Source organism: Eulemur rufifrons, chromosome 30 (genome assembly GCF_041146395.1).
Source record: "Eulemur rufifrons isolate Redbay chromosome 30, OSU_ERuf_1, whole genome shotgun sequence".
In the NCBI taxonomy this organism is placed as follows: domain Eukaryota; kingdom Metazoa; phylum Chordata; class Mammalia; order Primates; family Lemuridae; genus Eulemur; species Eulemur rufifrons.
The window spans coordinates 66,178,360-66,189,623 of NC_091012.1; the positions used below are offsets into that span (position 1 = coordinate 66,178,360).

An 11,264-nucleotide genomic window follows, 5' to 3' on the forward strand; every position below is an offset into this window, starting at 1 on the left:
CAACCTCAAACTCCTGAGCTCAAGCGATCCTCCTGTCTCAGCCTCCCGAGTAGCTGGGACTACAGGCATGCGCCACCATGCCCGGCTAATTTTTTCTATATATATTTTTAGCTGTCCATATAATTTCTTTCTATTTTTTTAGTAGAGGTGGGGTCTCGCTCTTGCTCAGGCTGGTCTCGAACTCCTGAGCTCAAACGATCCGCCCACCTCGGCCTCCCAGAGTGCTAGGATTACAGGCGTGAGCCACCGCGCCCGGCCTATTAAATTGTTCTTATTTATTTTTTCATTTTTTGCATCTTCTTTATTTTTTATAGATACATAATAGTTGTATATATTTATAGGTACATGTGATATTTTGAAAAAAGTATACAATGTGTAATGATCAAATCTGGGTAATTGGAATATCTACCACTTCAAACATTTATCATTTGTTTGTGTTAGGAACATTCCAAATCTACTCTTCTAGTTATTTTGAAATATACAATAAATTGTTAACTATAGTCACCCTATTGTGTTACCAAACATTAGAATTCCTTCTAACTATATTATTGGACCCATTAACCAATCCCTCATTATTTGTCTTTCCCTACTACTCTTCCCAGTTTCTGGTTACCACTAAATGCAGATCAAAACCACAATGAGATATCTTCTCATCTTAGTTAAAATGGCTATTACCAAAACCCCCAGAAAATAACAAATGCTGGTGAGTAGGTAGGAAAAGGGGAACACTCACGTAGTTGGTGGGAATGTAAATTAGTACAGCCACTATAGAGAACCGTATGGAGGTTCTTAAAAAAAATAAAAATAGTAGCACCATATGATCCAGCAATCCCACTGCTGGGTATATATCTAAAAGAAAATAAATCAGCATATGGAAAATATAACTGTACTGCCATGTTTATTACAGCACTATTCACAATAGCCAAGATATAGAATCAACCTAAATAAAGATAATTTTGTATATATATACACAAATGTATATACAAAAGAATATAAAGAAAATATTGTATATATTTAGAGATATATATGGATAAAGAAAATATTGTATATATATATACACAATGGAATATCATTCTACCATAAAAATGAATGAAATTCTGTCATTTGCAACAACATGGATAGAAGCGGAAGACATTACGTTAAGTGAAATTAGCCAGGCACAGAAAGAAAAATATTGCATGTTCTCACTCATATGGAAGCAAAAAAATTATTCTCATGGAGGTAGTAAATGGAAGCACTTTAAGAAAACAGAAAACCACCACATAAAATATTCACATCTATTGTATGATGTATCCTCAGGTTAGAAATGTTGAAAGATTTTTTTTTTTTTTTCTGAGACAGAGTCTCACTCTGTTGCCCGGGCTAGAGTGCCGTGGCATCAGCTTAGCTCACAGCAACCTCAAACTCCTGGGCTCCTTCTGCCTCAGCCTCCTGAGTAGCTGGGACTACAGGCACGCACCACCATGCCCAGCTAATTTTTTCTATATATTTTTTAGTTTTCCAGCTAATTTTCTTTCTATTTTTAGTAGAGATGGGGTCTTGCTCTTGCTCAGGCTGGTCTCGAACTCCTGACCTCAAGCAATCCTCCTCCTCAGCCTCCCAGAGTGCTAGGATTACAGGCGTGAGCCACCGCACCGGCCTGAAAGATTTTTAAATATAGATCCTAACATAGAATAGAATAATTGTTAGGCTCTCTGGCATTTTGACATATTTCCTTGGTCTTTTACTAGGCATGTTTGTACTCAATATAAGTTTGTCTCCACTGCACTACCAGTGGTTCTCCAGCATTAGTGTGCATCAGAATATGTCAGGGGAGCAAAAAGGGGCCTGGTTAGAAGTGTGCTTAAGTCATAGAATCTTGGGAAGAGTGCCAGAAGGGTGTGAAAGTCTGTTAACAAAAGAGACTGGAGATTCTAAAGTAGGCAGTCTATGTGAAATGCTTCAAAAATCACCAATACATACTGACATGGACTCCCTCCTAGAATAAAACTTTAGTCATATTCCTTTGAACCTTTTTTTCAGCTAGGCCTTGAACTTGGCCTCCTGAGCCCAGTTTTAGCAAAGAATCCTGCTCAGTCAGTTTATCAAGAATCCCCCTACCCTTGACATCCAATCAAGCTTTCCTTCCCCCACTTTTGATATTTAATCAAGTTCCTCTCCCCCACCCTTGATTACATTCTTTTTTTTTTTTTTTTTGAGACAGAGTCTCACTTTGTTGCCCAGGCTAGAGTGAGTGCCGTGGCGTCAGCCTAGCTCACAGCAACCTCAAACTCCTGGGCTCAAGCGATCCTCCTGCCTCAGCCTCCCGAGTAGCTGGGACTACAGGCATGCGCCACTATGCCTGGCTAATTTTTCTATATGTATATTTTTAGTTGTCCATATAATTTTTTTCTATTTTTAGTAGAGACGGGGTCTCGCTCTTGCTCAGGCTGGTCTCGAACTCCTGACCTTGAGCGATCCACCCACCTCGGCCTCCCAGAGTGCTAGGATTACAGGCGTGAGCCACCGCGCCCGGCCCTACATTCTTCTTAGTAATTTTTTCATTCTCTCCCTTACCCTTCCCAGTGGCTGTAAAATCCCAGCTGTCTCAGTTGTATTAAATATTTGGAATTGAGTTCAATCTCTCTCCTCTCTTGCAGTAGTCTTGAATAAAGTCTTCCTTGCTGTTTTTTAAAACAAGAATCCAGTGCAATTTTTTTAATATAATATGATGCTAAATTTTTGTTCATGTTTTAATTTGCTGCGTCATCCTGCCCTTGCTAGGCTCCTTGGGAAATGGAACTTTTTGCCTCTATATAAATGAAGTGACTTGACTGCTGTTCTTTAGTAAAGGGTAGAATTAGGCTAAGGACTTGAGGATCCCCACAGAATCATAATGGCCACATTAAACATTTACTTAAGAAATACCAGTATTTCTGCTCCTAGCCAGAATATAATTTCTCTCCTATCTGAAACAACCAAAAAACTGGATAAAATACATGAACCACTATTCTCAAGACCCTGAACAACACGCAAAATGGTCAGTGATCCCTGAAAGACTGGAAACAAATGAGATTATTTTTGTGATCGTCTCAGCTTACTTCCTAGAGAAAATTTTCAGGCCACAGTGCAGGGAGTAGGAATCCAGTGGTATCCCAGAGCTTAGAAAAAGAAGTTAGGAGGCCAGGAGGCCAGGAGGCCAGGGAAGCTGGAGTTTACAACGCTGTGTGCCAAAAACGAAAGAGTTACCAAGAGAAAGAATTCCAGAGATCTGCAGATGGCCTCCCTTGAATATTCACCTGAGTACTGTTAAAAGATATGCATAGGCATATTAAAGTTTTGAAGAGTTTATATGAGCAGACAGTGATTCATGAATAGGGCAGCACCAAACTACAAGTTGTTCAAGCCTCCATCAAAGGGGCTTGTGAAGGGAAAACTTTCATAAAATGTTCTCTGAAGCAAGACAAAGAAAATATTTGATTGGTTAAAGTGAAAAGTCTGTAGTTAGTGGTTAGTTGGTGGTTTCTGATTATTAAATTCTCTAGTTAGAGGTTAGTTAGCAGTTTTTGATTGGTTAAGCTTAAGTTTTATTTTCCTAGGCTGTGACCATTCACTATCAGCTGGATTGTGGTTTGCTTACATAGGAACTCAGAGGGCTAGAGTCACTTCAGTCTAATGGCCTCTCAATTATTTTAATAGTACTGCTCATTACATGCCTGTGGGTAAACTACCCTAGGCCAGGAAATGATCTACTCAAAGGATTAAAGGGAACAATTCCTTAAATTCACACATGTTTGGGAATAGTGCATGTTCCCACTAGCCAATCTTAAAAACCTCGTAATTCATGGGACATCAGAGTACTCAGAAGGGATATTTCGTCATTAGTGGGGTACAATTAACCCTAAACTCAACTCTAATCCTTCCTTACAAAGCTTAAAATCAAGAATCTAAAAGATCAAACTGTTTACAAGTAACTTAACTATGTCCCAAAATGAAAATCAATATATTTACAGGGATGAAAAAATATCCGGCACTCAATAGGTAAAACTTACAATGTCTGGCATCCAATCAACAATTACCAGGCTTGCAAAGAAACAGGAAAATAAAACCCATCATGAGGAGAAAAATCAACCAATCAAACTGACCCAGAAATGACAAAGATGGTAAAATTAGAGAAGGACATTAAGACAGATATTAGTACTGCATTGCATACGTTCAAGAAGCTGGAGTAGTGAACAAGTTTAGTAGAGACATGGAATACAAAAAAATATTTTAAAAACCCAACTTGAACATCTGGGGATAAATATTACAATGTCTGAAATGAAAACTATGCTATCAATAGCTGGGATGGGGTTAATGGTAGATTAGACATTGCAGAAGAAGAGAATAGTGAACCTGAAGACATAGCAAAAGGAACAATTCAAAATGAAATACAGAGAGAAAAGATGGAAAAATTAACAAAGCATTAATTGTGGTTGTGTGACAACCACATTGATAATCACTTTAAATGGAAATTGTCTTAGCCCTCTAATTACATGACGGAGATTTTCAGAGTGGATAAAAAAAGCAAGACTCAGCCCCCAATATCTTAATAACCACAAACACAAGCTGATTAAAAGGCCTCTTTTGCAAAAAATATACAATATACCATGGTCCAAACATCACTAAGACAGTACCCACCTAAGCTAGTATCACTCTAAGTCAGGTAGAAGGTCTTTATGCATAACTCTGTAGAAGATAAACTGGGATATTGGCACATTGAGGTGTCTAGGAAATCTGTAGTGATCGGGGCCAGTGGAAAGTACAGAACCGGGGGAAGGGGGCGATTGACTAAAGCAGAGGTATGGGGTGGGATTGTGACATACAGTTTGGATACTACTCCCAGCATCTAAAGAGAATCTGAGGGACTTGGGATGTGCAAGTGAAAACAAGCAGGTAACACAGCTCACATGCTCTTTACCTCCTTTGGTTCCCACAGCAGCCCTGGAAATTATTATCTATATTTTACCAACAAACATAGTAAACACTAAGGCATTGCCATGGTATTAACTATTAAGTTTATATTACCAGCTAAATGATGCAGAAATAATTTGAAATTTATTATTCTTGTTTGTTGTTGCTTTTCAACAAGTTTTCCTCAGGTTCTTCACTGTCTTTTAATCTGATTGACACATTAGTTTGCTTCCTCTTTTAAAAATCAAAACTTTAATATAATTACAGACTAGGTGATACTTATTAACTTAGGGAAAAATAGATAAAAACTTAAAATTAATTGTTACTCATGATATTAGGAAAGGAAGCAAGGTGTTGAAAGTAAGATTTAAAAATTTTCTTAATATATTTTTTCTTCTATTCCAAAGCAACAACAAAAATCACTTTAGAATGTATTTCTTTATAATCAGAAACACAATAAAGCTCTTCTCGTTTGAGGGAAAATATATTTTTTCTTCTGTTCCAAAGCAACAACAAAAATCACTTTAGAATGTATTTCTTTATAATCAGAAACACAATAAAGCTCTTCTCGTTTGAGGGAAAATGATTCTTTTTTAATGGGCATACATCTGAAAATTTCTCTCTTCAAATGAAATTCAGCAAAGTTTATTTTTACTAAATAGAAAATATTTTCCACCAGCTGCAAATGAAAGAGTAAATTTCTTTTTTTTTTTGGAGACAGAGTCTCTGTTGCCTGGGCTAGAGTGCCCTGGCGTCAGCCTAGCTCACAGCAACCTCAAACTCCTGGGCTCAAGCAATCCTCCTGCCTCAGCCTCCCTAGTAGCTGGGACTACAGGCATGCGCCACCATGCCTGGCTAATTTTTTGTCTATATATTTTTAGTTGGCCAGATAATTTCTTTCTATTTTTAGTAGAGACGGGGTCTCGCTCTTGCTCAGGTTGGTCTCGAATGCCTGACCTCGAGCCAACCTCCCTTGGCCTCCCAGAGTGCTAGGATTACAGGCGTGAGCCACCACGCCCAGCAGAAAGAGTAAATTTCTAAACGTATTAATTGTAATTTTTCAAATGTCTGGGGAAAATTCAAGATAAAAATGAATATTTTTTCATATTTATAGGGATCCCTTATTTATTTGATTTTGTATATTTATATCACTTAGAAAGCATTTTGACTGTTTACACAGGAGATAGCAACTATATTACATGCTATCTATTTGAATATTTAAAATCTAGATCTTTATAAACAAAATCAGTATCTTTCTTACATGATCTATGTGATACCAGGAAAGGAGATGGAGCAGACATGGGATTTTGTCTATTTCATTTTTGTAATCTAATCCCTTTTTCTAGTTCTGGGACACTCTTTAAGTTTCATAAACAAATCATTCTGCCTTTTCTATTAAATGAATGTATTTATCATGTTCCTAAATTTGCCAACTGAAAGTGGACTGCTAAAATGTGATGGTTTGACAGTTTTGAAAATCAGGAGCTAACTGAAAGTTGATCAAATATGAGTCAATTAGCTTTGAAAAGTGGGAAGGAGAGATAAAAAAATCAAAATAAACACGGTAAGCTGAATGTGTTTCCTTGGCAGGGGCTTTGAAAGAGGCAGTGTTTTTCATAAGAGACACTGAGCCTGGCTTTATCATGACCAAATATAAGACGAAGAAAAACAAATTTATAAGTGTTATCTTTGGATGATTGAATTACAGTTTTATTTGTATTCTTCCTATATTTTCTGCATAATCCAAATATGCGTAATGACATTGTATTAAATAAATAATTATAAAATGTATTACATTTAAAAATATTCCTCATAGAAACTTAAAACATGAGTATAAAAAAACCCACCCATGACACAAAAATGTTAATTATTGATATTATTTTAGATAAATTACAATTGTGAAATAATTTAATAATTAAATTATGATAGGGTGTGATGTCCATACTCGGGCGAGAAAGATTTTTCAGACAAAGTTTAGGATAGATAGAAGCGCAAAGTTTTATTTAGTCTCTCTCCAAAGAGAGAGGGCACAGCGCTGGAAATGGAGGCACTGGCCCTGAGGCCAAACGACTCTGACTTTTTATTAGCGCAGGCTGAGGAGGGGTAGGGAGGTTATGACTGTAGCCCAATTAGCAGAGGACAGCTGTGTTGGCTTTTTCTGTTTCTCACTTAACAGACTGATAGCAGAGATTAGTTTTTTCTTTCTTCTTGATAGGGGAAGCATCTGGTACTGTCTCTTCTTCAGGAAGCGGGGGGAAGTTTGTATTCCTACTGTGCAATCAGGAACTTTTTCAAGGCTGTTTAAACAATACTCAATAAACTTTTTTATAGGCAGTGAATTTTTGATGACAGTCCATCAGACAGTCTACCCTTTCCTCCCCTCTCCTAGAAACTTTCTTTGCTTTTGGAATGTGAATTGACTAGCTCTGATGAATGTTACTGAGGATTTATACCTTATTTTGTCTGCTCAGCTTCTTTTAATTGCTAGGTAATCGTCTCTGTAGGAAGGATATTCACGTTACTGACCTTAGAGGAGGGTCCATGTTACTCTAAGTGGCTGCCAGTTAGAAATTTATTTTCTTCTTAGCCCGTTAGCAAGACCATTCTTTCAAATTATTTAATGAATTAATAATTAAATGAATTTAATGTTATTAAACATTACTATATTAGGCACTGTGCTAGAAACTGAGCTCCAGGGCAATTAAGACAAAATCATTGTTGTGAAAGGGAACAGGCTTGCATAGAGACGATAATGCATAATTTAATAATTTCATAATTATTATAAATGTATTATTAATAATAAATTCATGATGTCATTAGTTTAATAGTATATTTAAAAAGAAAATAAAACAGTACCAGTTTAAATATAGACATACATTGCCTAATGTAGTCCAATTTTAGGAATGTTACATTTTAGAAATGTATATTCATTATGGAATCAAACAAGGTAATTTAGATCAAAATGTTTGTAAAATTGTGTAATTACTATCAGTGTTTCTCTATGCCTATGTTGTCAAAACTCAGATGCATGAGAATTACTTGGGGAACTGTCAAAATAGTAATTCCTGATTCAGGTGATTCTGGTGGTGTCAATGGTGGGTTGGGGGTAGGAAGGGCACCCAAGTGTCTGCATTTTTAACATTTTCCCTAAGTGATAATGAGCAAGTAAGGGGTCTCTGTGTTTCCCTAAACATTAATATATACAAAGTTTTTAAAAAGTTTACAGATTTTGGGTTAGAGATCTTCCTTGCTATGTTCCTTTGGAAATTAATACTTTCAAAGTAAGTAGCTACTTGCCTTAGGCCACTTAGTTAAGGATAGTCAGTTAGGAACAGCATTGAGCTGGGTTTCTGTTACCATTCATTAATCAACCAAAATAATTAATAATTTAGTATCTACTGTGTCAGGCACTGTACTAGAAACTGAGCTCCAGGATGATTAAGACAAAATAATTGTATGGAGCAGGGCACACACTCACATAGAAATTATAATGCCAGATATTTAATATAGTTTTTAAGAACTTACAAAGCAGTTTCATGTTTCCAGTGTGGATGGGATGGAGACAGGAAGAGAGTGTGTTTTAGCTTTAAGAAAAATGTGTTCCCCAGTGTAATTTACATGTCTGAGTAAGTCTGTTAAACTGGGTAGGCAGGCCTGCCAAGAGTCTCTTTTGAGAAAATCCACACCAAGGGTAAAAACACAGGCAAAAGTAAATCCTTCAGCCCGTTTGTGTTCTGGAAGTTTGAAGTAATGCAATTCTGGGCACACCCTGGTGAGACACCTAGATGTATTTCCTGAGCTAGGCCCCAGTGCATTCTTGTCTGAGAAGCATAAAATAAAATCAGAAAAGGCTAGTTTGCTAAGAACCAATGTAACCCCAAGAACCATATGAGTTGTACTCACTGGGATACATATAACTCTAAGATTATAAATAAAGGCATTGTCCACACTTCTATAGAGATCAAAGTGGGGATTTGGCTCACCAAAGACTCCAGAGAAATCAGGGGGGTTTTGTTACCTTAAGGACTCTAGCAAGTCATCAACAGGAACAGAAACAGGATCCAGCAGAAGGGAAAGTATGGCCACCTAACATGGCAGGAATCAGGGGAGCAGGAGGATTGTAAATAACAGCAATGACATGGGGGAACCCACCTATTTTTACTGTGTGGACTTGTGAGCATGAGTCAGAACTCCCTCCAGTCTCCCCTAAGTATCTGATGAGGGCCTGGGTCCTGTTAAATGCTGAGGAGTTGGACAAGAGCCAGCCCAACACAGTTCCACACCTCATCAGTTCCACTCAGCAACCCTGTAAGTATTGTTCCCCATTTCATAGAACAGAAAACCGATTCTTAAAAGGAATGTATCTGTAATAAAGGGAGGGTTTATTATTCCAGTTAATACTGGAAGATACTTAAGGTTTATTCCTTAAGTTTGCTGAGCCAGTAATTGTGATGTATCTGCATTACATTCATTGACTCACTGGAAAATTATTTTCATTGCTTATCAAACTCTAGATAATAAAAGGAAAAAATGTCATGTATCATCTTACCATACAGAAATGTGCCCCAATGATCACTGGTGCATTTAATCCCAGATTTTGATTTTCTTTGGTTCATATGTTATATATAGCATATATGTTTTTTAATGAGACAATAATAAATGTATAGATTGCTTTTTAGGTGCTTTATTAACTTTACATTTTTCCATGCAAATGGGTGAAACTGTACTGCTGACAGAAACTTAGACTGGGTGCAAAGGCAATCTCCAATTAGAAGCTGGCAACACAAGACCCACTTGACACATGGAAATAACATAAGGTTCACAGCAAACAGATCAGTAAAGGCATATCAGGAAAATGCAAGGAAAAAGAAAACAGTGGGAATCACAGTATTCATCTCATGGAAAATGGCAGGAGTCAAGGCATAAGGCAAAATTCATCATGATGGTCATGGTGATTAGAGAGCTCCCCCATGAGGATACGCAGACAATTCCTCAACTGCAGCTCCCTAAGTTTTCTCCTGATTTCTCTCATCTCCTCCATGAACATTTCCATATCATCTCCATCTCCACCCATCCCATCATTGACCTGCCTATTGGGTATGGCCCATCGAAAATTAGGGGCAAGTCGGCGAGCCTGTCCCCGTCTATTATTTCCTGCAGGCTGATGGCCTTCGCCTCCTCCCAAAGGGCGCTCTTCCTCTCCATTCTGCATGGGCTGCTCCATTTCTTCGTTTTCCTGGTGAATATTTGCCATGATGAGATTTTTTTGTTCTGGTTTTTATTCTTTGAACACAAGTAAGACAAAGGCAAGGAGAGAGACTGAATGTTTGGTGCACTGACCAGCAGGATTCAGAGCCCTGATATCAAAGGTTTTTAAAATTTCATTTCTCCCACTTTAGAGGTTTCGTGCGCCGGATGCGCCCTCCAAGGGGCCTCCAATTCGAGTCCCTCCCTCCAGTTCGCTCATCTTACCTCCCTCCCCCAAAGCCCACCATTTTTCGTTTCCCAGGATTCTCTCCCAGAGCTCTACAGGCACCAAAATGGAGGACAGGGATGGGAGTGGGGAGGAGGTGGGGGATGGGGTGGGGTGGGGTGGGTTGTCACCGGGCGGAGGGCTGGGGTCTCACAGTGGGCTTTCCGCACATTCCTCCCCCCACCCCCACCCCCGTCCGCCCACCTACCTGGGCCTATCCTCGCAGTCTCCTCCCGATCCTCGCCGCGAGGTGCGCCGCCGCGACACTTGGTCCGCAGACCTGCAGACGGCCGGGGTGGGGGGCGCGGGGGCTGCTGCAGCCGAGCGCTCCCGGTCGCTTCCCCGTCCCGGACCCTCGTCGCCGCCCTCGCCCCGGGTCTCCGGGCTCCCGCCGCTCCCCGCCCCCCGCAATGTTCACCGTTTTTCCCGCAGGGACTCGGGGGTGATTTCCCTTCGCCTTTACTTCTGCTGTCCCCCTGGAACCCCAACCGCCCCTGCATCCCCACCCCAGGGAGCCACTATTTATGTTCCCAAGAATGTTGGGGTGTGCAGAAAGCTGGCAGGACCCGCTGCACTGTCTGTCCCCGCAGCCGGGGTCGCCAAGCCTCTGCTGTCCTGACCACTGTGCGGGCCCCGGGGCCCTTACCTGCTCCGCTTTCCCCGGGCCCGATGCCAGCCCGCCGAGCGCAGGGCAGCGGGGAGCTGGTAGCCAGACGCGAATGACGACTGCACTGAAGGCTGCGTCGCTCTGCAGCTCCAGGTCACGTGAGGGCCGCGCGTCACCACCGAGCTCGCCCCCCAACATGGGCGGCCAGTGCCGCAGAGGCTCCCCCCCTTTCCCCCACCCCCGCCACATGCA

At 40.0% G+C, this 11,264-nt stretch overlaps 1 protein-coding gene across 1 annotated transcript; it reads right to left on the minus strand.

The window, feature by feature from the left end:
* Positions 1–9,606: 9,606 nt before the first annotated feature.
* Positions 9,607–11,264, minus strand: BEX3 (brain expressed X-linked 3). Its single transcript, XM_069463455.1, is given in 3 exon segments — positions 9,607–10,215; position 10,759; positions 11,052–11,264. Coding segments are annotated over 3 exon segments (579 nt in total). The 5' UTR covers positions 11,262–11,264; the 3' UTR covers positions 9,607–9,847.